The sequence below is a fragment of the Agelaius phoeniceus genome, chromosome 8, assembly GCF_051311805.1.
Source record: "Agelaius phoeniceus isolate bAgePho1 chromosome 8, bAgePho1.hap1, whole genome shotgun sequence".
NCBI lineage: Eukaryota > Metazoa > Chordata > Aves > Passeriformes > Icteridae > Agelaius > Agelaius phoeniceus.
The window spans coordinates 35123788-35148328 of record NC_135272.1 but is presented as its reverse complement, the minus strand read 5'-3'; the positions used below and the strand labels follow the sequence as shown (position 1 = coordinate 35148328).

The window sequence follows — 24541 nt, the reverse complement described above, 5'->3', positions numbered from 1 at the left end:
AGGAGTCCACAACATCCTGTCTTGGGAATAAATGAATAAATAGCTTTATTCCATATGTGCAAGTTCCTTGGCCTCTGACATCCTTGCTATTTACAGTGATAATAGAGATGGACCTTCCAAACATGTACCTGAATGGGGCCATAATAACAGGCCAGTGAAAGACAAGGCAATACTTTAACTCCAATGAAAATCACATACTGGGGGCTTTTGTTTTAAAATGCTGTATTATGTTTTTCCCTGAAAAAGTTTAATTCAATTTGGTCCAATTAAGAAAAAATCCCAAGCAACATATAAGTTACATGATGCCTTCTTTCCATCAGATCAGTGAAAAACAATCTTTGACAAGGTTGCCTTCAAAACACTGCAAATGTATTTGGAAACCAGCATTTTTTTCTCTCTTCTGCTTGCAGGCTCCTTAAATGAAAACACTTTATGGAATAGAGTCTCTTTTTAGCTTGGAAACACAGATTTCTATCTCATGTCTGAGTCTCCGTGGTGCCTCCTGAGCACAGCAAGGACTAGTTCAGAGGACAGATCCAAACCAGCATTTTGGAAATATAAACCCTGTCCTTCTGAGAAATAATCCATTCACTCCCTGGGAATATCAGAAAAGACAGAAAACTGATAGCACTAATAATAAAAGCAAGAGCTGCTGTTATTAGTAGAGGACCTATACAAAGTGCACGTTTAAATGAAGCTCATTTAAACATGCTCTGGCTTAATTAGATTTAGTTTAACCACCTAAAAAAAAAATCCCAGCAGAACTTGTGGCGGGGCTTGGGCTGCTGCTCCCTGCTGTGAGCCCACCTGTTTCTGCCAGCCTCGCTGCCCTGGCACTCGGAAAATCCCGGGGCTGGCTCCGCAGGCTGGGGTGGGTCGCAGGGACCGCCTTCCAGACTGCCTGGATGCGATGTTTAAGGGGGAAAAAGTTCTTTTGAGTTAAAAAATAGCTTTGGCTCTGATTTACCATGCCGAGAAAACAGAGAAGAAAATGCTGCTAAGCATCTAACTTTACAAGATGGGAACAGACAAAATTTTAAGTAGATTTTTACACTCTGCAAAAGTAGTAAAAACGACACTGTTTTAAGATAAACCTTCTCCCCAGTATAATAATTTTATGTGTATATATTTTAAAAACCACACACAGAGATACAGCATATATTGGGAAGTGTCTGTCCAGCTTTTGGCTGTATATTTGAAGGCAGAAAAACCCTTCCCCATAGAACAGTTTCCTTCCCAGGGAGTGCTCAGAGCCTAACCCGAGTCCTGAGGAAGCAGCAGGAAGCACCTTTGGTAGCACAGAGAGGGCAGGCAGGAGGCTCCCGTGAGCCACAGGCAGGGAACCACAGGGACTATTTCTACATAAACAAGCCCAGGATCAGCTGAAGTTGTTGTTCACTGGCAAATGAAAATAAAGAGACAATTCAGAATCAAAGGTGAGTCAAACAAAAAATATGTCCAATAAGAGGAGGCAGCCCAGACAATCAGTCAGATGCCAAAACATGTGACAGACCCAGAGGCAACTCCAAAACAACCAAACCAACTGCCTGTGAAGTCTGCCAAGGAGCCAGATGCTCCTGCTTAAAAATATCTTCCGCTGCCTTGGCATCTGCATTTTCTGCCTGCCGTCAAAAGAGGAGGGAGGGGAAAATGGGAGAGCGGAGCGGGAGTAGGGGTGGGGGGCAGCAACTAATAATATTTTTGCCATTTTCATTCTAAGTACTTCTGATTATTCATTTGCAGTTTGTCATCATGTCTCCGGAGAGCAAAACAAAACCCCAGCCTGGCACAGGCTGGGAAGGGAGAAAGAAGCAAAGCCCTTTATGCAGAAGGGAAAAAATGAGGGGAAAGATCCAGTAATTCCACACTGCTGTGGGTGGCACGTTCCTGTTAAGGTGATAAAAAGCTAAAGCTGCTGGAGTTGGTAGTTTACCATCTGAGAAAGCATCAGTGTGCCCACAACCCAGACAAGCTGGGGACAGGATGCTGCAGCCTGCACACACCCAGGGTGTCCCCGAGGTGCCCCATGCTGGGTGGTGGGGATGAATGGGGAGTAAATTGTCCTAAATCAAGGTATTGCTGCTGTTAACCACAGCAGCGGGCTTTGGGTCACAGAGGCTGCAGGTGCTCAACAGAGGCTAAAACCACTTAATATTAACTTAGTGAATGAAGATACAAATTTTTGTAACTGTAGTTGTTGATTAAAACTGGTAAATAAAATACATGTATTTTAAAAATAGATTCTTCAATAGGCAAAAGTAAAAAAAAAAAAAAAGCACAGCCAAAAAGAGAGAATTTGTGCAATTTCAGTTGCTGGAGGAACTGTAATGCAGAAAGTATTACCACATTTCACTTGTGTTGAAGGGCTTTCCCTCTTGTATGTAAAAGTTTTCAAAGGTGAATACACCTCTTCGGAAATTCAGTCTTTGGTTGTGTTCCCTGATTCCTTCAGTGGGAATCAGGAATCCTGCATGTGGTCTGTCCCTGTGTCACAGAACTGATCGAAGCAAGAAATTTCTGTACTTTGGGGTGCCAGATGTGTCCCTCACTGCTCCATCCCAAGCAGAGCTGTTGGAGCAGCGGGTACGGAACAAGGCCAGGAATACAACACTCTGTTGGAGACTGGCTTTACCTGAAAAGAGTGTTTGTTTTTGTGAGATAGAAATCAGAACATTATCTTTCTTCTGGGCTGCCTGGGTTGGGTTCTGAGTCAGAGGGTTTGGGTCACTGGTGCTTTGGGGACTGTCTTGTATCGACACAGTTCAAAGCCAAAAACCTGGTACTAAATGAGCGCCGTATCAGAGACCATCGCTGCCTTTTAGAAAGCAAACAGCACTGGAGGTCAGGCCGAGCACAACCAGGATACAATTGCACCCCATAAAGGTCTCAGAAGGAACAGAGAGATTCCTTTGTGGTGTTTGACTCTCTTTCCCACTCGGATGCATGGCGGTGTTTGTTTCAGGGCAAAGTTTCGCACCGGCTGGTCGCCGGCAGAGAGGGCGAGCTCTGGGCTCGCAGCTTCTCTCGCAGTCCCTCGAGCAATCTGGCAGCCATGGGGCTGCCACCACCTTTTCTGCGCTGAAAGGTTCAGCTCCAAAAATCTGTGCTACACCTTGTAGCCTAAATTTTGCATACAGAACCCGTTTGCAGGGAAATGCAATCGCAGTAAATAAATAAGTAGCGGGAGCCAAAGCAGCAGCGTGGTGAATCGGCGGAAGAATTTCAAAGAAATTGAAAGAACTTGCGGTGACAAATGTTTCATGTGAGTCTGGTACTGAGATTGTAAGAATTTTGCATGTCTACATCAACTGACTGATAGCAAAGGAGTTTCTAGTCCCCCTCATGGCACACACAAATGTCTGTTAAAGACATAAATATTTAAAAACAACAGCTAGACTAAGAGGGTTAGCTTTCATTTCATCTAATTTGGCAAGCATTAGCTACACCCACCAGAAATCATTTTATTTTGTGTAATTTAATAGCAGATCTATTGTAGCATCGCAGTTTCTGACATGCCGAAACAAATCAATGTGGCCTTTTTTTAAAGCTGAGAATTAATACAGGGCTGTATTTCAAATGTTAGATGGAAATCAATAAAGATGAAAATCTTTCTGTGTTATTCACTTATTTTCATCCTCTGCTGCAAAGTTTATTTGCCTTCCTGCATGCAATACAGAGACTTTGATCCTTGTTCAAATATCTCTGATTTTTCACATCCCTCATGTTTGATCTGGTTCTCAGGTGAGAATTATTGGCAGAACTTGTTAGAATTACACCTGCCAATGGCAGCAACATGAAATTATATAAACTGTACTGTGCGTGCCCTTTGGAGTCTTACACAGCAAAATAATATTCCCACAGAAATCAATCTGAGATTTTAATTTATTAAACCCTCTCTCTCTTCCCCCCCACCTTAAAGGGATAGATGGAGATACGGAGGAAGAAGCAAGATAACATCAAATAAAGCAGGTTTCAAATAGTCACGGATGACCTTCACAATATGCGTTTTGCAATTTTGGGTGGATTAGAGGAAACTAATGATGGCTTTGAAATGAGCTTTTGGATAAAGCTTGGGAAACTCTAATCATTAGAAATCCACTACTTAAGAGAACAATTCCATGTAGCACACTGCAGATTTAAAGCATACATGTCTTATTTTCTTTCCTCCTCTCAACAAGCTTATTTTGCTTTCACTTATTCCAGTCTTCTTATAGGAGCCCAGAGACTGTTTTCATTTTCTGCCATGCCTTTAAATTTAAGGGAGTCTATTTTTTTTTTTTTTTGCCTGGTGTTGTCCTTACAGTGCCTTTTGCTTTTAGTTTAGGACTCATAGAGTTAACAGACTGGGAGAGAGAGAGAGAGAGGAAAAAAACCCAACCACTTGCATTAAGCCTGAAGCCTGTCACCTTTTCTTGGCAATTACACTGCTAATGGCTGGGTCCCAAGCAAAGTGGCAAAGAATATCTCTTCTCACGTTCCCAACTCACAGTGCATTCCCAAATACCAGATGGTGTTTTTGGAATCCGTTTCACTATGTTTGATATGACAATACTTTTGTATAATGTTAAATTATATATAACTATTTCAAATAGCCGATACCAGAACAAGGCTAGAAAAGGAATATTAGATGCAAGGAGGAAAGAGAGAAACTGAAGACTGAGGGTTTTCATCTCCTGTTGTATCTCGTGTCTCTCAGATTTTTGTGTAATTTGAACAAAAGAGGAAATAAAAGTGGTCCAACAGACGAGCTCTCACAGTGGTACTATACAGAAATGGTGTTGCTTCCTTCCCAGAATTTGGTGTACATCTTAGGCTGCCTGCCAGCTCTACAGGAGGCAAGTGCAAGATCATAAATAGTGCAGGGAAAGCAGGAAAAAAGAAAAGGGGGAAAAAACTCAGTCACTAGTAAAAAAAAGTCCCACCATTTTCCTTACAGATTTTTCCTTGAAATCTCAGAAAAAACAAGTGCCAGAAAGTTCAGGAGAGGTAAACTGGTACATCTCCATTAACCTCAGGGGAGCTGTGCCAGCTGACAGGGGCACTTGGCTCAAGATATTTAAGCTGAAATAACTTGGATCTATGGAACAAGTCATCTATACATCCTGCTGAAGGTGAATCCAATATTGCTTGCCCAGATTAGCGATTCCAGTTTTATATTAACACTGATAGACTTACAGGAGTTGGAAAATACCCACTGGAATCAGGCCTGCAGATTTAGTTGCAATGCAATTCATCATGCCTAGACAGAAGTAGCTCAGTCATTCCTCAGGAGACAGCCAGGACCTCAACTTTAAGGGGGACAAACATTTTCCTTTTGTTGACTACACTACAAACAGTTTCTTAAGAACAGGATGGAAATGCACTACTGAGGCAAAAGGTATTCGGGATATTCAGAGTCCCGTCAGTCTGACAGTGTTGCCACTTCCCTTATCAGAATCCCCTCCTCTAAATACTGGTTAGTTTTATGATTTCTAAACTGAAATTGTTTATTCTAATGTACTCAGGAACTTTGTTTTCTTCCATCCCTGTTTCTGCTCAAGGCACATTTTAACAACCAGCAAGCTTTCAGGATAAACGCTTACCAACAAAAGCACTTCCCAAGTCTAACTGCAACATGAATATTGAAACTCTAAGGACACAACTTCACAAGTAATTTGCCTAGTTGAATCAGTTTTGTTTCTGCATATGCCAGAAACCTGTCCAAGTGAAGGTTTCATTCATATGGCTACACACAAGCAACTCACCACATAAGTACTTACTTTTGACACAACAAAATACTGATTTTTCCCTCTTGATTACTCGTACTGCCAGCATACAGTAAAGATTATCAAGCCCTCAAAGGATCATACAGATCCAGTGACTACTACATAATTAACAATAACTTGTAGTAATGCAATTTAAGAGTCTTTTTAATGGGCATAGATGGCAGAATGTATAGCCCATCTTTCTTTGTCATCCTAGAAAAGGGGCCCCATGCGGAGCTGCTGGTTGCTGAGTGATGCTTTGTAGTCTGTACCAGACAGTTGCACAGTACCAGCTGCATTGGCAGGTAGCCGAAGTGCAAAGAGATAGCTGCCAAGCTATGCTATACAAAGGCAGCAGTGCCAGAGAGAAAGGGACCTTTGCATGAAGTCACCTTTGACCCTGAAGCCAGCATGGATCCCATATTCATCAATTCCAGACAATTGCATCTTTCATTCCACCACAAACTATGATTAGAAAGGGCCCGTTTGTGATAGTGATTGTTAGTTTACAGTTCCCAGAGATTGGATTATTTAATCTTTAGTTCTGTTGGCAGCAATATTTTCCCTAACCTTTTGTAGTGGTGTGCCAGTGATAATCTAACATATGTATATAGGGAGATATACACACACATACACAGAGGCACCTCCCTTCCCCATCAAAGCCGGGTGAAGAGAGAGGGATGCACAGAAAAACCAAAGCACACAAAATTCACTTTGTTTGGCAATCACTGTGCTAATGTACATTTTGAGAATTCAGCCTGGAAAGTGCAGAGCACTGTGAGTGCAGCAGCATCTCAACTTCTGCCTGCAGACCTGACTTTCCTGCAGTTTTTTTCTGCTCTATGGGAAAGCTTTTGCTTTAGAATATTCGGATTATCAAAGACATTATTTTTGCATTCAACTTGCAAAATTAATTGCAGATTAATTTTTAGAAATTTTTCTACAAGTATTGACCCTTGCAGCACATGCAAAAATAAGTAGTTAAACATTTTAAATGGACTAGTGAGAAAATCACCGATGACAAACAAACCTCAGGGGAGTGGGGGGAGATGGAGCATGGAATAAAAGCAGCAGGGAAGTGTCTAAGCCTGGTTCCTGCCTCTGCTCTCCCGTGTGTCCAGCTTTGATTGTGTGAGTCCTTATGAAATCCGTGGCAGAGCTCACAAGGTGCGTGTGCCTGTCAGAATCTCAGTAAATGGGTCTTCAGCAGTGGGATATCCCTATCCCACCCAGACTTCACCCAGCACTTCCTCAAGCAGTAAAACAAGTCACACAATCAACAAGTAGGCCACAAAGATAAAATGTCTGAGATTATAACTCTGAACAGCAATTTTCCATATTGTTTAGCAGAAAAAAAGGGTAAAAATGCCACCAGAGCCAAGTGAAGAATTAACATTTGCAATTGGAAATAGAGAGAAAAGGGAAGGGGAAAAAAAAAAGTGAGTCTATAAAACTTTCATGAAAAAATTTTTTGATCTGCTCCTTTGGTCTGATCTCAGAGGTGTTGGCCAAAGGGGAAAAAATCCTTCTACCTGAAGGCTGGCCGTATTGTGCTGCACCTGACTTCTGGCTCACATGCGAGACCGTCTGTTCTTTATTTTCACTCTGTATGAAGCTAATGGAATTTGCAGTTGATTAACCTCAAATCTGGAGTAATGATCCAGCCTGGGACTGCAGCTGGCAATGCTGGGGCTATTTGTACTTCTTAACTGAGTAAGACAGCAACAAGTGTAGTGGCACAAAGGTAAAGATCCCGGGTAGATGGGTGAGTGTCAGGGGTGCCATAAAATGAGGTGGGAACAACGTGACCTGAGAGTGCAGATCCTGTCCCCCCTCCCCACAAAGAGGTCGGAGCGCCAACTCTTGGAAAAATTAATCACAAGATAATACAATATGAAGTCTATGGTTACAATTATTCAATTACATTCTACAGAGGACAGTCAGACTGCAAGATTTACCCTTCTTGCATAAGGAATCCATGCATTAGAAAAAGGTCATCTGTTAAGGAACAGTTTCTTTAGAAAAATTAGGAGCAGAGGGTCCTAAAAGTTCTCTCATACAACTTCTGTTTGCATGAAAGAAAGCAAAGTCTTTGTTATATTGGCACCTGAAAATAAAATTCAGAGGCTTACACAGTATTGTGTCTATTTATTTGTTCTAATTAATGATTCTGTCTGAAATATGAAAAATCACAGCTGAATCACTGCAGATAAACACCACCAGAAGAGAATTCAAGCATTTTTTTTACTTAATAAATAAATTTCTGTTTTCTCCTTCACAATTGTTCAAAGCTTCAATGAACAGAGTTACACAAACGCGCACCAAACCTCAAAACTAATTTAGTTTAGCAAGTGCTTCACACATCTTCGTTTACTGAACAATGTTACTTTCAAATCACGACAACATTCTTCCTTCCTCGCCTCATGACTAATACAGTGTTATTCAAGCCACTCCTCTTCAGACACTTCAGATCTTTACAAATCATTTCCCCAGCTTTACCACCTGATTTCTAATTAAAATTAAACGGAGAGAGTTCCTTCCACTGATGCAAATCCTGCAACCCCAGGCCAGTAACAGGCATTACACATTTTTTCTTCCACGGCATCATTTGGAAGAGGAAGTTCTACAAAGAGGTGGGTAAAGCGAGCTGAGATGAGCTGTGCTTGGTCCTGAGCTCTTACACTGCTCATTGGATAAATGTCTTAATGTGATGTAGTGAAAACAATTTTTCACTCTGAGGAAGATCATTCTTCTCATCCTATACAAGTCTTGTCAAATTAATGACTACTAGTGGACTTTCCTAACACTGCATTACTGTCTGTATTTTATTTATATATCGTGCATGTAAATATACATGTGCACACGCACACACACACGCACTGTGTGTACTATATGTCAACAACTAATCAAAAATTGTTTGCCCACAAGCATATGTGAAAAATTCATCTAAATAATTGTACATTTAATTTTTAATGAAATCCCAGTAATCCACCCAATTTACTAAACTCCTACTTAATATGAAACGGAGATGCCTGAGTCTTACGCAGTGTGAGCATTCGTACCACTTCAGGCATCCTCAGTCAAGATTTATTAAAATATTATCTTGATTTGGAGATCACTGCTTTTACTTGTGTGCAGAGTGAAGAAGCATATGCTATATGAGTAACCCATAGTGTTTGGCTTAAAGGCAAAATAAAAGTCAGCAATAAATAAACAGTAAAAAACAGACTGCTGGGAGATGGAAAGACTCACAGTCTTTCCTGTCTTTAGTTCCCTAATTCTGCAAACCCTTATATTCACAAATAACTTTTATTTTAAAAAAGGCAAGTACTTAAATTACAGCATCTACAAATATTTTTTAAAACCTATTAATTACCATCTAACACCCTTTCTGAGGTGAGTTTTTTTATTCTATTCCATACAAGGGAATAACGAGACATAAAGGAATTAAAGTGATAGTTTTGGCAGACCTGTACAGAAACCAAGGGAAACACATTGCACATCTGCTTGTGAGAACACACATTTAAAGCAGGCACCTGCATTTTTCAGGTACAAACACCTTCAGCATACAAACAATTCCACACCAAGCTCATGCACACCTGTCCCAGAGCGTGCACCCAGAAAACTTGTTAGAAGAAAGGAATCTGCAGCCATGAGCATGTGTATGGGAGTGCAGGTGTTTGGGTATTTCAATCCAGAGTACATGAACAGATGTTTGCATCACATTGAAATTTTCACTATACTCAAAACTCTGCAGCTCTGCTGTTCCACCCTTATCAGTCTGTATTTCTCATATTCCAGAAGGCCTTGTCTCACACTGCTTTTCAGGCTACAACTTCCATGTGTTTTGGCTCTAGCCCCTTATCCTGTTGCAAGGGAAAATAAAAGTCCCCAGCCCATCTATCTATCTGTTTTTAGGCAGACAATAACTCACTTTCTGACTAGATAAAACATTTTTTTCATTAGGGCTTTGTGCTCTTCCCTGTCCCTCTGCATCTGACTATTGCAAAGATCTGGGGATTTATGAAGTATCATTTCAGTGATCAAGGAGTAGATTCAAAAACTGGGGCAAGTAAGAGAAAGGTGGACTGCACCACTCAGAGATGAGGATAGCTGGTTCCAGGAGGGAGGTTAAGGTGCTGTGACACCACACTTTGTCAAGCTGCAAGTGGGAGACACCAGGATGCTGGGCTGTGGGACATGACCAGTGGAGCAGCAGGCTTTTCTGAATCCCTGTGCTGCAGGGGCACACTGTCAGCCTGGTCTTCACATTTTTTCCCCCCCTTGTTTTCCTTTTCTCAGTTACCACTGGACAGAGTTTACAGCAAAGCTCCCTAAAACATTCCCTAAAATTCTGTAACGGAGCAGATGCAATCAGAAGTGCTTGCACTGCTGGTCATGGGGACATCTCGTGGAGCTGCCACAGAACCTTGCTCTGTTCAGCCTTTGCTGCTGTCCTGTGGCTCTTTGGCTTCCTGCTGTGGAGTTGCCTCAGTGCAGAATAGTTTGGGCGAATGAGGAACTGCTCTGCAATTCAAACCCTGCATCTGCATCCAAAGAGAGGAAAATAAACCACAAAGTTTTCTGTGCAGTGGTCTGGTTACTGGACCTGAGCAGTTAGTAGCCCATATGTTACTGAATGGGATTTTAAGTAATGGAAAAGAAACAGCTTCAAAGAGTGATTGGAGAAGGTAAAAAACCCAATCCTGTGGTTCACTTTCTCTGCTTAGGTGTGATCTCTTCCTAATGCTAGGGAACATCCTCAGATCACAGCCTCTCCTTCCTTCAGTCTCCTTTACAGAGCTGGTACTGAGCACCCACTCTTGGGTTGATCCTCTTCCTTCTATTCTTTACACTTTCAGCTCTTGACACAAATTTATGTTAGAAATTACCAAAGGTCACTGTTTGCCAAGAGCAAGGCCCTCACCAAAGGTTTCCCACCATTATAAGCCTCTGTCCTCTTCCTACATGCCCTCATACTTCCCTGGAAAGTATTTCTCCCATTTTTCTGTGGAATATTTAGAAAACTTCATTAAGAACAAAAAGAATGGGTGCCCATAGAAAAATAACAAGTTTCAACAACTCTACGTGTCTCCATAATGAAAAAGTTGCATCCTAAAATCAGGTGAGACAGTTATAATTTGTAAAAGAAGTTACTATTTTCTTTAAAATTGTTTGAGCATTATTCATTGATTTTTGAACAAGAGGGAAGCCCTTGTGTTTATCAAGTAGTGCCTTATGCTTATTTCTTTCCATGCACATGGCAGACAGAGAGCTGATTTCCTTCAGAAACCAACGTAAAAGGAGAGGAAGCAACAAGTCCTAATTTGTCTAAACTGTAAGTCCTCATTAGCAGCAGATCATGAGTAAAGTTGAATTTTACTTGTGTTTGCTTATAATCCTTGAAAACTTGTCCCCCATTTGTGCTCTTGTAAAACCCTGGTGATTCACCTTTCAGTCACTGCCCTAAATAATCCATTTAACCCATTCTTCTTAACTTACCCTCTTTCAAATAAAATCACAAAAGAAAATATCTAGTAAAAAACCCTGGCAAGGAGAAGTGCGCGCAAGTTGTCTCTATTTGTTCCTGAAAGTAAATACAAATATTGACTGAATGATCAAATGAGGCAGATTTTTTTCTTTTCTTATTGAACACAAAAGGTTAACTTGGGTCACTTTGGAATACTCTTTATATTCCCTTGACATAAACCAATAAGACATGCTCTACTTTCCTTCTTTACTAGTATATTTCCATGCGGAATCAGTTTCAGACTAATTGAATTCCGGATTAAAAAAAAAAAAAATTGTGGAAAAACTCCCCTTTAATTTACTCACAGACACTCAGTTATGGAAATACCCTGTCAGTGACCATGTACACCCTGTGCCTTTTGAGTTAGTCGTGTTTAAAGCAGAAAGGCCTATTTGAGAGCACTGTTTGTGCTCTTAATTTCCACAGTGCTCCTATTGACAACCTCAATCCGTGTGTGCGACTCCAATTGGGTTGTGAAATTAATATGGCTGTTTGCGTACATCAAGGGCAACCTGCACTCCTTTGAAAGCAAGGGCATTGCAATTATGGGTAGTAAGAGCCTACAAGCTTATAGTGCCATCTGTACTATCCAACACTTCCACCCATCCCTACTTGTATTGCTAACTTTGTGTTTCACAGCCTCTGAAAAAAAAAACAAACCACCAAAGAACAACAGATACGCTTATACAGGCAAAATATTTTGAATCTCACTCCACTAGTCAACACATCTATTTAATCTGTTCTAATGATTTTTATCTTACTGAGAATTACTCTTCATTAATCTCCTTTATGGAAAATAGATCCAGAGATCTCCATTGCAGTGAATGTAAGGGCTAAAACCTTTGTGTAAAAGAGCTACTGCAGGTTTGTGCAGCACCTGATCCTCACTGAGACTGGCTTCTCCTGCTCCAAGATCAGTTGAATTTCTTGGGAGTATGGCAGGGCCTCTGCTGCTTGTGGGTGAATAGAGTATGAGTGTATTTCATGTGCAAAGTGTGTGTTTGAACACATACAAAGAAGTCAAGTATCCAAAATGAGCTCTGTAATTATTACCTGCAGCACTTGTGAAAGAGGTTCCTAGTGACACTCATGGAAATAACAAAGGTATTATCAGTTCAAACCACGCTGTTATGTACCAGAATATTTGTCTTCAAATGTCAATGAAGAAACAACTCTATTCATCCTAAAATAATCTTTAAATATTAATCAGTGTGAGTGACCACATCTGAGGGAGAGGGATGCTTCAAGCAGCACAGTGAGATTCTTTTCACTCTGGGATTAAAGCATGGGAACCTTTTAATAAACCAAAAATGTTACCTTTTTCTCTCATATGGAGTTAAGGAAAGCAAATGCCTATTTCCTTATTTGTAAAAAGTTTCAGATTGTTTGTATGGAAACTACAGGGACCTTTGCAGCAAAAAGTTTCAGAATATTCTTCTATTTTCATCTCTATTTCCACTATACTCCCGATATAGTGAGGGACTTGCCAAAAGTATAAAGGCCAGACTGCCAGAAACAATCACAAGCATCCCAATACATTGAAAGATCCAGTGCTGGTGTTTAAACTGGAGTACATGATTAGGTTCAAATTGAGATGTTAGATCTTTCAGGTAGTGTCTATTTTGTCTGGTTTTAAACACAGTTTTGACAGCTTCTGATCTCAGTTCAGTGTGTAAGATTAAATGATGGTGAGTGGTAGCACAGAGACCCCTCAGGTATAGCTCAGACTGAGCTTGGAAGTTCTCCTGTTCATCCTTCACCACACAGACCCTCCAAAACATTGTGCTGTTACAGTCTTTCCCAGGTATCACAACGATTTCACAACCAGGGGCATGATGAGCTCTGGAAATCAGACATGGGGATCACTAGCAAGAATGAGCTGGCCCTTAAGGGGACAAAGCTGTGCCTTCCTCCTGGTGACACAAATACCTACACAACGTCCTCCTCCCAGCCAACGCCGAGCGAGGACGTCGCGTCTCCAGCTCCTGGCTCAGTGGGCAGCACTGGGAGCCCAGACAAAGTTTTTTTGGATAAACAGGCTTTTCTCTCCAGCCTTTCCTCAGACTGTCCCACAGCTACACCACTGTGTCACAACAGATGTGGAAGTTTCCAAAGGGGAAGAGGGTTGAACAAGGGTTAACATGGCGCATTCTCCTCTTACTAAAATGATGTCATTTCCCTCCCCCTCCCCGAAAGTATCTGTTGCTTGGTTGTTTATATACTGAATTTAAAATCTATATTATAGACCTGCGTGACTTAAAATTGAATGAATTCTCATACCTGAAGACATTTGTACAAATTTAATTTAAACTTCCAGTGCTTCGCTGTTATTAAAAATATTTGGTTTTACCTGCAAATTGCCCATTTTCCCATTTTCTGTAGTTTCTCCACAAAAATAGACTAAGAAAACGGAAGTACTGATACACTGTAGAAATTGTCCCAATGAGTTTATAATCCAGTGTGAGTTACACAGTACTGATAAGTAAAGGAAGTTCAACCAGACAGTTTAATCCTCCAATTTCCTGTCTTCTAATCAGCCACTGACTCCTCTGGCTTTAAATTAGAAACATTCATGGCAATATTCAGGACAGGTGAAGGAAAAAAGAGTAGCAAACAACTAAGATAAATACTTGTAAGCAAGAGGAGGCCACTTATAGAAAATGAATACAATATAAAGTATGTATAATGATGCACTGAAGTGTTTAAGCTATACAGAGAATTTAGCAACTCTGATAGAGAAGGAATAATTTTATTAAAAATATTTATACAGCAGCAGAGCAGCGTATGAACATACAAGAGTTACTGTATAAAACAAAGGAAATCCATGCTGCAATGTTACACTGTTCACACTTTGTTATTTTTATAGGGGCAGGAGCAGGATAATTATTGCTACATGTATGCCTTTTGATATACCATAAATCATAAGTAAGAAGCACAAATCAGCAAAGCCACGGACAGTTCAACAGCATGTGGGGATTACCATGATAAACTTGGACTGAAAGTGCGTATAGATATGCTCAGAGATTTAAACAAAAAATACTTTTTTGAGTATTTTGGCAGTGCCAATTATCTTTCCATATGATGAAATTGAATATTTATTAGATGCGCCGTCATTTTGATTTTCATTTGCAATGATATTTATAGTGAGGATTCTATTAATTCTTAATTGATGGAAATGCTAGCAACATTTTGACATTTTCATATTTTTTTAAATTGCATTAATTACCTGAATAATTCCAGTTATTCCTCTGAATAAACAAAGGTGTGGAAGAAAAGTAGTCACCAAAAGCTTCAGTGAAAAAATAATGTTAAGAACCTTTAAAGTAACTAAATTACCATTTTAAGTCTAGGTTGACTATTTTTAATAAATTCTGGTTTCACTCATGGCTTCAACAGAAAATAAAGACAATTCACACTGAACTGTGGATCGAGAGTGGGATAGTAAAATTAGAAAATAATTATTTTGGAAATGACTGGAAGATCTGCTTTAACTGTCGCATTCAATAACAGCAGTTTGCTGATACATGGAGTCATTTGAAATGGCTTCTTATTTATTAATGAGGCTTTTTTTCCCTTCAGATGCTTCACAAAGAGCGCAGTTTGGGGGTTTGAAACTGTTTGGACGGAGATAACTCAAATTATGGGCCCAGGTTGGAACTCAGTTGCTCAGGTGAGCGAACCTGGAGTTGCTCCACTCCTCCCAACGCAGCCACTTCAGGCTGGTGGCAGTGTAAACCTTGTGCAGAATTTGGCCCAATTTGGGGTATTTAGTTTTGTTTTGCCATGGAGGATTTTCCCTCCAGTATATACCTTTGCTGCACATCTATTTCAACAACCCCATGCAAAGGAATTTTGCAGACAATCCCTTATTAAACATATTATGGTCACATCATACTGGCTTGCTAGAGCAAATAATTAAAAAAAAATAATCAGCTTGAAATAAATGTTTATAAAAGTAGCACAGCTGCACATATTTGTTACAAATGCAAGACAGAGTACTGAAACTTTTCTATGACTAACCCTTTAGTGTCTATTTGACAGCAGGAAATTTCAATTGAAAGTGCCAATGAAAACAAAATAATGATCATTTTTCCAACAAATTCACCTCGTATCTTCAGGCTCCTATATTGGTTAAATTATTTGCTATTTTATATATATTTTAAAAGTAAATATAGCTCCTTCTCACACAAATTTACAGCATTTGGGGGAAATTTTGTGCTAAAATGTCACATTACAATATAGACAGAATAATAACTGTTTCTGCATTTACTTGATTAAAGCATAAAAAAGTAGATTAGGTGTAAGAGTGCCTTAAAACAGTGGAGACAAATGCAATTATTACTGAAATATACAAATCCTGCAGCTTCTACTGAAATAGTTTGAAACATTTACAACTGTCTACAAGAAAGAGAAATAACATTTTTTCTTTTACTTTGACCTCTTGCTGTTTTGGCAAGTAAGATAAAATATATTAGCCATTCCATCAGATGGCTGGGGAGAAAAACTTGCTGTGATGAGGAAAAACGAATTAAAGGAGCATTAATAAAGATAATCTATGAAAGAAAATAAGGTCAAAATTAGAACTCTGCATTTTAAAGCCACCTTTCAAAATTGCAAGCTGCTTTGCCCAATGCTAAAATCCATTCATTTTACTAATCATGCAATCAACCAATCTCCATTATCTCCAGAGCTGGCTATAAACATGCTATAGACTGGGGTGAAAGAGGGAGAGTGTGAGGTTGAGAGACAGAGAGAGGGAAAGAAAGAAAGAAAGAAAGAGAGAGAGATTACTATACCCAGCCTTTTATAAAGCCGTTTCTTTCATTATAACAGGTCTTTTCATCCCAGTGACACAGAACCTTTAAATTTGGGCATAATGCTCCAGTACAGTACAGAGCTATAGCTTCAAATGGATTTAGAACCTGCTCCAGAAAAAAACCAAACTCCCTTGCCTGACACACAAATTGTTTACGATTCATTAAAAAGCAAAATTGCATATCCCAGTGCTGGCAGCTGAGTCCATATGGGTGCAAGGGGTATTCACTCATCTCTTTGTATGCTGGCAGTACCAAACCGAAGTTTAGCACTGTGCAGCTGAGATTTTGTGCAGCCAGACGATGCATGAGGTAATTTTCAAAGCTTTATTTGTCTTTAAAACATTAAAATCTGCTCTCTAGCTTACTTTTGATGAAAAGAATGTGGCAAATGGGACGAGGTTTGGGGGGGGGGGGTAAAAAAATCTATTTTTGTTGTGTGTCTTAGATTCATTATGTATGAAAAACTGCTTATTACTCCATCAATAATTGAAACTTTGTATGAAAATTATTTGCAATTAACACATCTATTGTAAAGATCTTGAATTATTCACTTCAGCTAAAAATAACATCTCTTATCTACCACAACTTCTACAAAAAAAGGCTATTTAAGTGATTTTTTTTTTTCTGCTAGAAAATAAATGGTGTGACGTTCAAGTTTAAGGAGAACTTTCTGCAATGTTTAATCTAAACAACAGCATGTGTGGTTATAAAACTGTTTATTTTCAGGCAAGTGCATTACTAAATGTTTCCAGGATTTTTACATATTATATTCACAGCACTAAAACATCTGTGAAATAGATGTGACTGAAATGAAACTTCCTTGGACACTTTCTCTAGAGTGCTAATAACTGCCTAGTAACATTTGAGGATACTTATTAAATAATAAACACGGACGTACCTCATCATAAAAGCAGCCGATAGACAATAAAAGAGGAGTGGTAATAAAATATACAAATGGCTTGGAATAAGGCAAAATCACAGCATGATATAAATCTTGTGGCTAAAACAGGTACTTGAAAAACTTTGCTTTGAAAACGATAAGTAAAAATCAATAGCCTTATTTACAGGGGTTTAACAAGCTAAAAAAAAAGTCACATGAATAATCAACAGTTTATGTGCATGCAAATACCCCTTCCCCCTCCAACTTCTCCTGGCAGAAAGTCTAATTGGAAAATCAGTACTATAAGTAAAGTGGTTAGCCTTCCCTATTCCCATTAACCAAACACTGCATGTTACATTTCACTGGCAACCGCTGGCAAACCTCTAATAGACGCTTAAAAAATTAAGAGTTTAGACAAAAAAAACCCCAAAACGGAAAACTCCGAGCCCAAACACCTTTAAATATAAGCCACATGATATACACAATGGCTACCACCAAGCTGCAGAATAAAAACCTTCCGGATCTCACTTTTAAAAGTCTTTCAAGTCCTCTGAGGTCTTAAACTTTCCAAATGATACCAAAATTGGTCCGGGGCGGCAAGGGGGAGGGAAAGCCCCCGACTTGTTTCAGCGTATCATACAATGAAAGTGATCATGCCTTGTTTTGTAATTCCACTCGCCAGTCCTTTTTTAACTGATATCTATGTGAAATGAGCTGAGGTTCACGGTCCAGTTAGGAGCGGATAATACATTCATTGTCCTGGCAGCAAACTTTTCCTCTCACTGGAAGAATTCACGCTTGCCACAAGAATAATAATTACAGAAAACTAAAAATGCGCTGCTAACGAATTAATCCCTAACGGACAACACGCTAACGAGGGCAGTAATGATTTGAGGACTCTCTTCCTCGCAACAGGACTTGCATCTTCTGCTACAATGGGCTATTGTGCATCCTCCTAACTCACTATACCTCTTATAGATTCAAGATGTCAAAGGTTGTCTGGCCCGGCTGACCATGACATGCTAGTTAACTCGTTCTACGGAGCACGTTGGGACTTTATTGAAACTTTAATTGTGCCCAAAAGCAGCTAGAGCCAGACTATGTGGGATCTGTAACACATGGCTCCAGGTCAGCACAGCCCGGGAACCTGTTCTAACGCAAACAAGCGGAGGGAAAAGTTAGACCGGGGTCTCGGATGAACGGCAGCACCTCGCAAACCGCGCTCCTCTCACACGTGATGATTTTACACCACGCCACGACCGCACCGTTCCAGGCTTTTACAGGGATCGACTCGCTTTGTAACGGACTGAACTTTCCACCTTCCCTTTTTACAAAATACTGCATGGTGAAAAATGCACGCGCACACGGACGCTGGAAAGCAGCAGATAAAATAAAACAAACTGAGCGTTAGGCAGCCGACTGAGACAAGTTACTCTGCACAACAAGGCTTTTTCAAACTACTTCTTTGCATACTTTTTTTTTTTTTTCCCTTAAGGAGAATTGAAAAAGCTTCCCTCTGGAAACTGTAGTGCACATTAACAGTCTCCTGTTACACAGGGGAAAGCACACAAGTGGGACAAGTGTGAGGCTGCTCTACTGAAGAGTGTGAAAAAAATCAAATGTTAATTTGATAAATGTGAGGTCTGGGACATTTTGTCAAAGAGGGAGGGAAAGTAGAAAAGGGAGAAAAAAAAAAGCAGCCCTGCTGCCAACTCACCATCCACCAAGTTCTGGCCGAGATGTCGTAGCAGAGCTGCCATTTGATGGAGCCGTCGGAGGTTTTCCCTGCCATTATGCTGTCAGCAAGCTTCATCTGATGCTAACTCACGGGAGATAAGACACCTAATTGAGAAAACATTTGCACTGGCATGTTGGGCAACATGTAGCCCGGTCCATACCATATGGAATCATGGGTAAAAAAAAAAAATCTCCTTGACAATGAACCAATCTCTCACAGACCCAGTGGCAAGGTGAAGTGGAGATGAAAAGTCATCTGCTCCTAGCACTGTCTTCTCCTCTCTCTCTCTCTCTCTCTCTCTCTCCCTCTCTCCCCCCCTCTCACTCACCCTTTTTTTTTTTTTAAATAAGAACCCACTGCTCAACATCAAAGAGAGGCGGTCAAAATTAGGGCTTCATCACTCAGATGATTTTGGTCTGCAAGGTTTTTCTTTCCTCTTTTTTATTTTTTAAGAAGAATAAAGAGATTTAATAGGACAAAGGCAGGTAGTGGACTGTGGAGGGAGATCGCCACAGGCTATTAGCCTAAAATTTCTGCTTGACAGATGGAACTGCTTAGAGACTATCATGCAATGTTTTGGGTGTTTTTTTTTTTAAAGACTTTCAGTCTGATTCAGTATCTGTTTATCGCAGCTACTTTTCTCATGTACGTGACTGGGGGGGGAAAGACTGAGCAAAAAAAGAAAAAAGATTGCGTCTTTCTTTCATAATTGTGCATATAATAATTTAAGCAGTGAAAGGCAAAATAAAAGTATAAACTGTCCAAGTTAATTTCTCAATCAAGTGATAGATCCTTTCTGAAGGAATCAAATGATCTTTCATGGTCTTTTGAGACACTCAAGTTCTGACTATTTATTGCTTCTTGATTTTAGATATTAAATCATGTTGTTTAAATGAATGACTTTTCATATAAAGGTTCAAAGTGCCCTCTAAGAATGGAACAATTCCCTTTCAATATGTTTGTAAAATATAATTTTGCTACAACATTTTTTTAAATGTGGTTTTTAATGTTACATTTCTTATTCCCATCAGGTGACATCTGCCAAACTCACAGAGGTTTGTTTCTCCCTCCTGCAAAACTTCTCTGCCACACTCAAAATTTATGTGAGGAATTGACAGATAACTTGGGAAAAGACAGCCCCAAAACAAACTGCTTTGAAAAGTTATGAAATCATGTTATTGTCTGATATTAAAATCTTTTCCTGCCTAGCAAAGCCAGAGATAATCATAGGTTTTCTCATCTCATTTTCCCCACTTCTCCTGGTGCACTGTAAACCCAACTGAAGTACTACTTTTGTGACAGCTGACTATTAAGCAGGCAGTGAATGCTTTCCATTTAAATCACCCCGCTGTGTCACACGGAGCGACGGTTGCTCGGCTGTGACCACCGCAGTCCCTGACAGGGCACTCCAGCCTATACAGTAGAGCCTTTCCTCAAGTGCTCGAAAAAATGAACTTCTGAACTGGCAAACACACTCTTGCCAGGAATATTTCTTGGGGCTGCGGAGCTATGGCTGATACAACTCGCTCACTCAGAAACAGCTACACTCTGCAAATCTTTTTTGTGATTTAGACACAAGAGGAAAATGTGTTAAAAACATCCACTCGATTTTAAACAATATTCGTTTCTGTTTGTATCAGCAAGAGGAGCTCGTGGGTGCACAATTCTTGTTTGGATTATTTTGTGTATCAACTGTTGTTTAACTATTTGGCTACAGCAAAATTGTAATTCTGGGCTGCACAGATTACAGAACTGCCATTCAGTACAGAACAGAACTAACTTTTATTGAGCTTCAATAATACCCTTGCATTTCTGTGATGTGCGAGATGATAAGCAAATGATTTAGTGTAAGCACGAACTGCTAATGTAATATGCAGGGGTTTGGGGGTTTTTTGCCCCAAATCTTACAATCTGTTTGGACTGAACATCAGTGAATGATCTATGCTACTACAGCATCCCAGTTTGCACTTTTAGCTCCAGATAGCCGGTACAATCCCACTGCTATTTACAGAAAAGGGTCTGACTAGCATAGGAAGTGTTAAGTTTTATTTTGAGTCCAGAAAAAAAAAATGGACACTGTGCCAGGAACTGTCCTTGCTCTGGCTAGCCAAAGTATTTATTGTCTTCTGTTACTGCAGGTTTGCTAACACTACCTGTCCTTTCAGTCTCACTGCTTATTGGGAAAAAAACCTCCCTCTCCAAATAGTCACACAAAATATAAAGTAAAACTCTTAGTAACAATCAGCCCTTGAATTGGTGTCAGATTCGATTTTCTGCTGCTCTCTCTGCTCCTATCTCTCAAACCCATCATCTTACCCGCCCTACTTATTATTTATTTAGTATTTCATACCCAGTTGTGCTGCATGTCATTCCAGGCAAGTTCTGATAAATCTGTATTCTATATGTGTTTTTAGCACCTGGTGTAGTTAGAGATCTACTGACAAACTTTCTCTGGATTGCTGTATTAACCACTTCTTCCTATACCAACATATGATTTTACCTCCCAATATTAATTGTAAACACACCAACTAAATATTTTTTTTAGAACATACACTTTTCAGATTATGAATGACAGAAGCATGAAACCATTTCCTTCCTGACAGAGGAGTGGTTATGTGCAAAGAAATGAGGAGTGCTGTTGGTTAACAGTGTTTTAAATTCAGAACAATTAGGTGCAGTTAACTTTGCCATTGTTCTTTCTGATGCTGGGGATGGTGGGTTCTTACCCGTGGAGCAATTACTCCTTTCATAAGCGGCTGTTGTTAATAGCATTAAAACAAGATTAAATACAACATGTTAAATATTGCAATTATTGTGGAAAATAAAATTATTTGGTGAGCATAATGGGGAGCAAATCAAGCATTTAACATGATCCAGGAAATGCTACTCCAAACAATTGCATTTGTTTTATGCAATTTTTCCCCTTTGATTGCTGACAGATGCCGTTTTGGAAACAAACATCTAAGTAGTTTTCCTTCAATCAGGAAAAAAACCACACACCAGAAAATGGCTACATGTTTTGAATTTAACTCTTGTCAATCAGCATTCTGCACAACACTCCCTGTGAATAGTACTGGGACAAAACGATGCCTTCCAAAGACTAATAAGCAACAAAGATATTTGCTTCTAAATCAGATCTGTTCCAAAGGAAGAAAAAGCCTTCGTGTGGCATCAACATTTGTGCAGATACAGCTGCAAAATAAAAATGCTTGCAGTATAGAGTGGTATTTCAAGTTGGAAATAAGTTAGGTGTGTATGTTGTGGACTACAGGAGATTTGTCTTCTCATAGCTTTAGGCCTTAAGCAATGGATTGAAGCTCTTGTGGCCAACTACCCACAAATAATTTGCTCAATTGTTGAGCAGAGTTACCTGCTGCAGCTCACACAGCACAAGCAGGCCCCTCTATCTTCCCTTAGCCACAAGTTTGGACGAGGATATTGTTGTTCCTATCAAGTGCATGGAAACAGGAAAGAACACTAAAAAAAGGCTAATAAAGTATATTGATTCAGATGACTGTATCAAGCTGGCATTTTACAGTCTACTGGAAACCGAATGCATGAGAGCATTAGAAATGTTGGCATAGTGGGTGGTTTCTCCAAATGTTGGCTTCTACTGTTCACATCGGTAAAAGAAACGCGGTAGAACTGCGGGCAGCTCCCAGTGCCAGACACATCTTTAGGATCTCAGACCTCGTTGTTAGATTATCTATTACTTGCACGGTACCCATTGCCCATTAACCCTCTCTTTGTTCCCTTTGCCTCCCCCTATTTCTCCAGTTGCAATTGCTCAGAACCTTTTCAGCTCATTGCACCAGTGTGATTTAGATCTGTTCCTAATTTTGGAGGCATTTTCTTTGGGAAGCCTCAACTTCGATGAGTTACGAGGAGGATTTCCTTATCTCAAACAGTGACAATTAGTTCAAGAGCCACGTGAGAGCAGGCGGTTGATTTTTGGGCAGCCTCTGAACTGATGCAAAGTTGCTGACAACGAGTGTGCTCTAGCTTTTGGAAATCCTATAATCCTGGCTTCAATCAAGAGGATCTGCTGTTGCTGAAGGCGTAAACAAGGAGAGAAGCAGCATGTGACCATTGCTGCTGCACCTTCAAGGACTCCTGAGCCAAAAGGAGTGCAATGATAAAGCTTCTAGTGGTTGCTTAATGTTACACACACATTTTGGATGCTCTTCCTGAACCCAGGGAAAGTGGTCCTTTGCCCTCTGCAGGAAAAGTTGGGTTTGGACTCTGCATTTCCCCCTGAAGCTCTGTTGTGTGTGTTTCTCCCTACTCCCCTCTCACTCCTCTGATTTTCTTCCTACCATCTGTATTCCCCTTTTCCCTCATCTGAAACAAGCATCAAGATCTTGTTTCTGACAGAACGGTCTGTCAATATGGAAACACACTGACATCACAGACAGTGCTGTGACTTCATGTCTGAAAGAAACAGGAGGAACAGATGAAAGGACTGAAGGCGAAGGAATGACACATACAAACATTTTTAAAAAATAAGTAGAAATTCTTCTCTATCTACCCAAAATGCAAAGGAACATAAACCAGATTTATTTTTAAGTCTAAATATAACCAACTATTTCTTAATCTGTGACCATAACTCAGTACAACATTTCAACATGCTCTTCACCCATGAGAGGTCCCTGTCCCCCAGGAGCACACACTTGGCTGACTCAAGGCCTGTGTGACAGCCAACATGACCTCAAGAAGGACTGAGCAGGGTCTTAAAAAAAACCAATATCAAGCACGTATTGAGAGAAGCCTTTAGAGGGAAAGGAGGAATCCTGCCCCGGACTAATCCATATCATCTAAGCAAATGCAAATTCATAGACTTTGAAATGAAAGTATTTGAAATCACAAAGTCAGTTTGGATGCAGCTGGATTAAGGGTATCATTGCCTCAGTGGGGTGGGCATACCAAACTTACACAGAAAATATTGTGTGTACAGGGGTGGAATACCTTCTATGATTTTTTCTCCTTAGAATTAATATTAACAAAAGGGCCTAACCACTATTTCTATTACTAGCACAGGGTTGTTTTTTTTTTTGTAGAAGAATTTGGGAGGGGTTAAAAGCCCCACAGATCCTTTACTATTTGCATTATGTATTTTGGGTTCCAGCATTAGAGGGCATGCAGAAGATACTGCCATCTCCAGAGCCACTGCAACCCCTTAATAAGGAGATTCATAACTAGTAGGAGAGGAGCTCAAGAAAACTAAAAGGTTAATATATTCTAACTAGATGTTGGGTATAGAATGTCAGATCTGTCAAATTTCATTACAGTTTGGTGCTCAATGAAAAAGATTTGATTTCTTTTGCCACTGTCCTACTATGTTCAAGTCACACAGTGCCAGCAGCAACCAGCCAACGACCACAGGCTGGCACTGAGCGGGCCCGAGTGGGAAGCCAGCCGCAAGGACCATCTGTTTCCGATTTCTAGCGAAGCCAAGATGTGCAGTGAAGTGCATTCCATTCACCCAGCCAGCCTTCTCCCTGCTCAAGTTATTAGTGTTACAAGTGAAATTATCTTTTCCAAACAGCGGGGGAGCTATAATCCTTATGGAACAAGGCTTTAAAAAAAGGGAGAAAAAGAGGAGGGGAAAAAAAGAGAAAAAAATTAAAAGGACAGAAAAAAGGCCCCCCAACACTCCCCCCTCTTCAAACATCTTTTGTCAAAGTTGTCGATGACACTGTTTGTAAATTTAATTGCCATGTTCACGGGTTTTATAATTTTAAAGGATGTTTTATTAAGAACTATATTCTCTTAGGGAAGAATGTGTATGTCAGTTCATGGGCTCTAATGTAATAAACCATTCAAATATATTTA

The 24541-nt window shown here is 40.0% G+C and overlaps 1 protein-coding gene and 1 long non-coding RNA gene across 13 annotated transcripts in view; one reads left to right on the top strand and one right to left on the bottom strand.

Annotated features, from left to right (window-relative positions):
* Nucleotides 1–18995, bottom strand: part of NFIA (nuclear factor I A) — a 349095-nt gene extending 330100 nt beyond the window's left edge. For 3 of the 11 annotated variants that reach the window (XM_077182587.1, XM_077182596.1, XM_077182598.1), the window contains exon 1: nt 18689–18993. In XM_077182587.1, coding sequence (XP_077038702.1) covers nt 18689–18784 — 96 coding nt within the window. In that variant the 5' untranslated portion in view covers nt 18785–18993. Of the gene's footprint in view, nt 1–18688 lie in introns of all 11 variants that reach the window. The other 8 variants (XM_077182586.1, XM_077182597.1, XM_077182589.1 and 5 more) reach the window with 4 other exon arrangements.
* Nucleotides 16020–21512, top strand: LOC143694672 (uncharacterized). 2 transcript variants are annotated; one of them, XR_013183326.1, is made up of 2 exons: nt 16020–16400; nt 17950–21512. It is a non-coding gene; the product is annotated as an uncharacterized LOC143694672 (long non-coding RNA). The 2 variants fall into 2 exon arrangements; XR_013183327.1 differs by having other exon boundaries at nt 17887–21512.
* The last annotated feature ends 3029 nt before the right edge of the window (nt 21513–24541 follow it).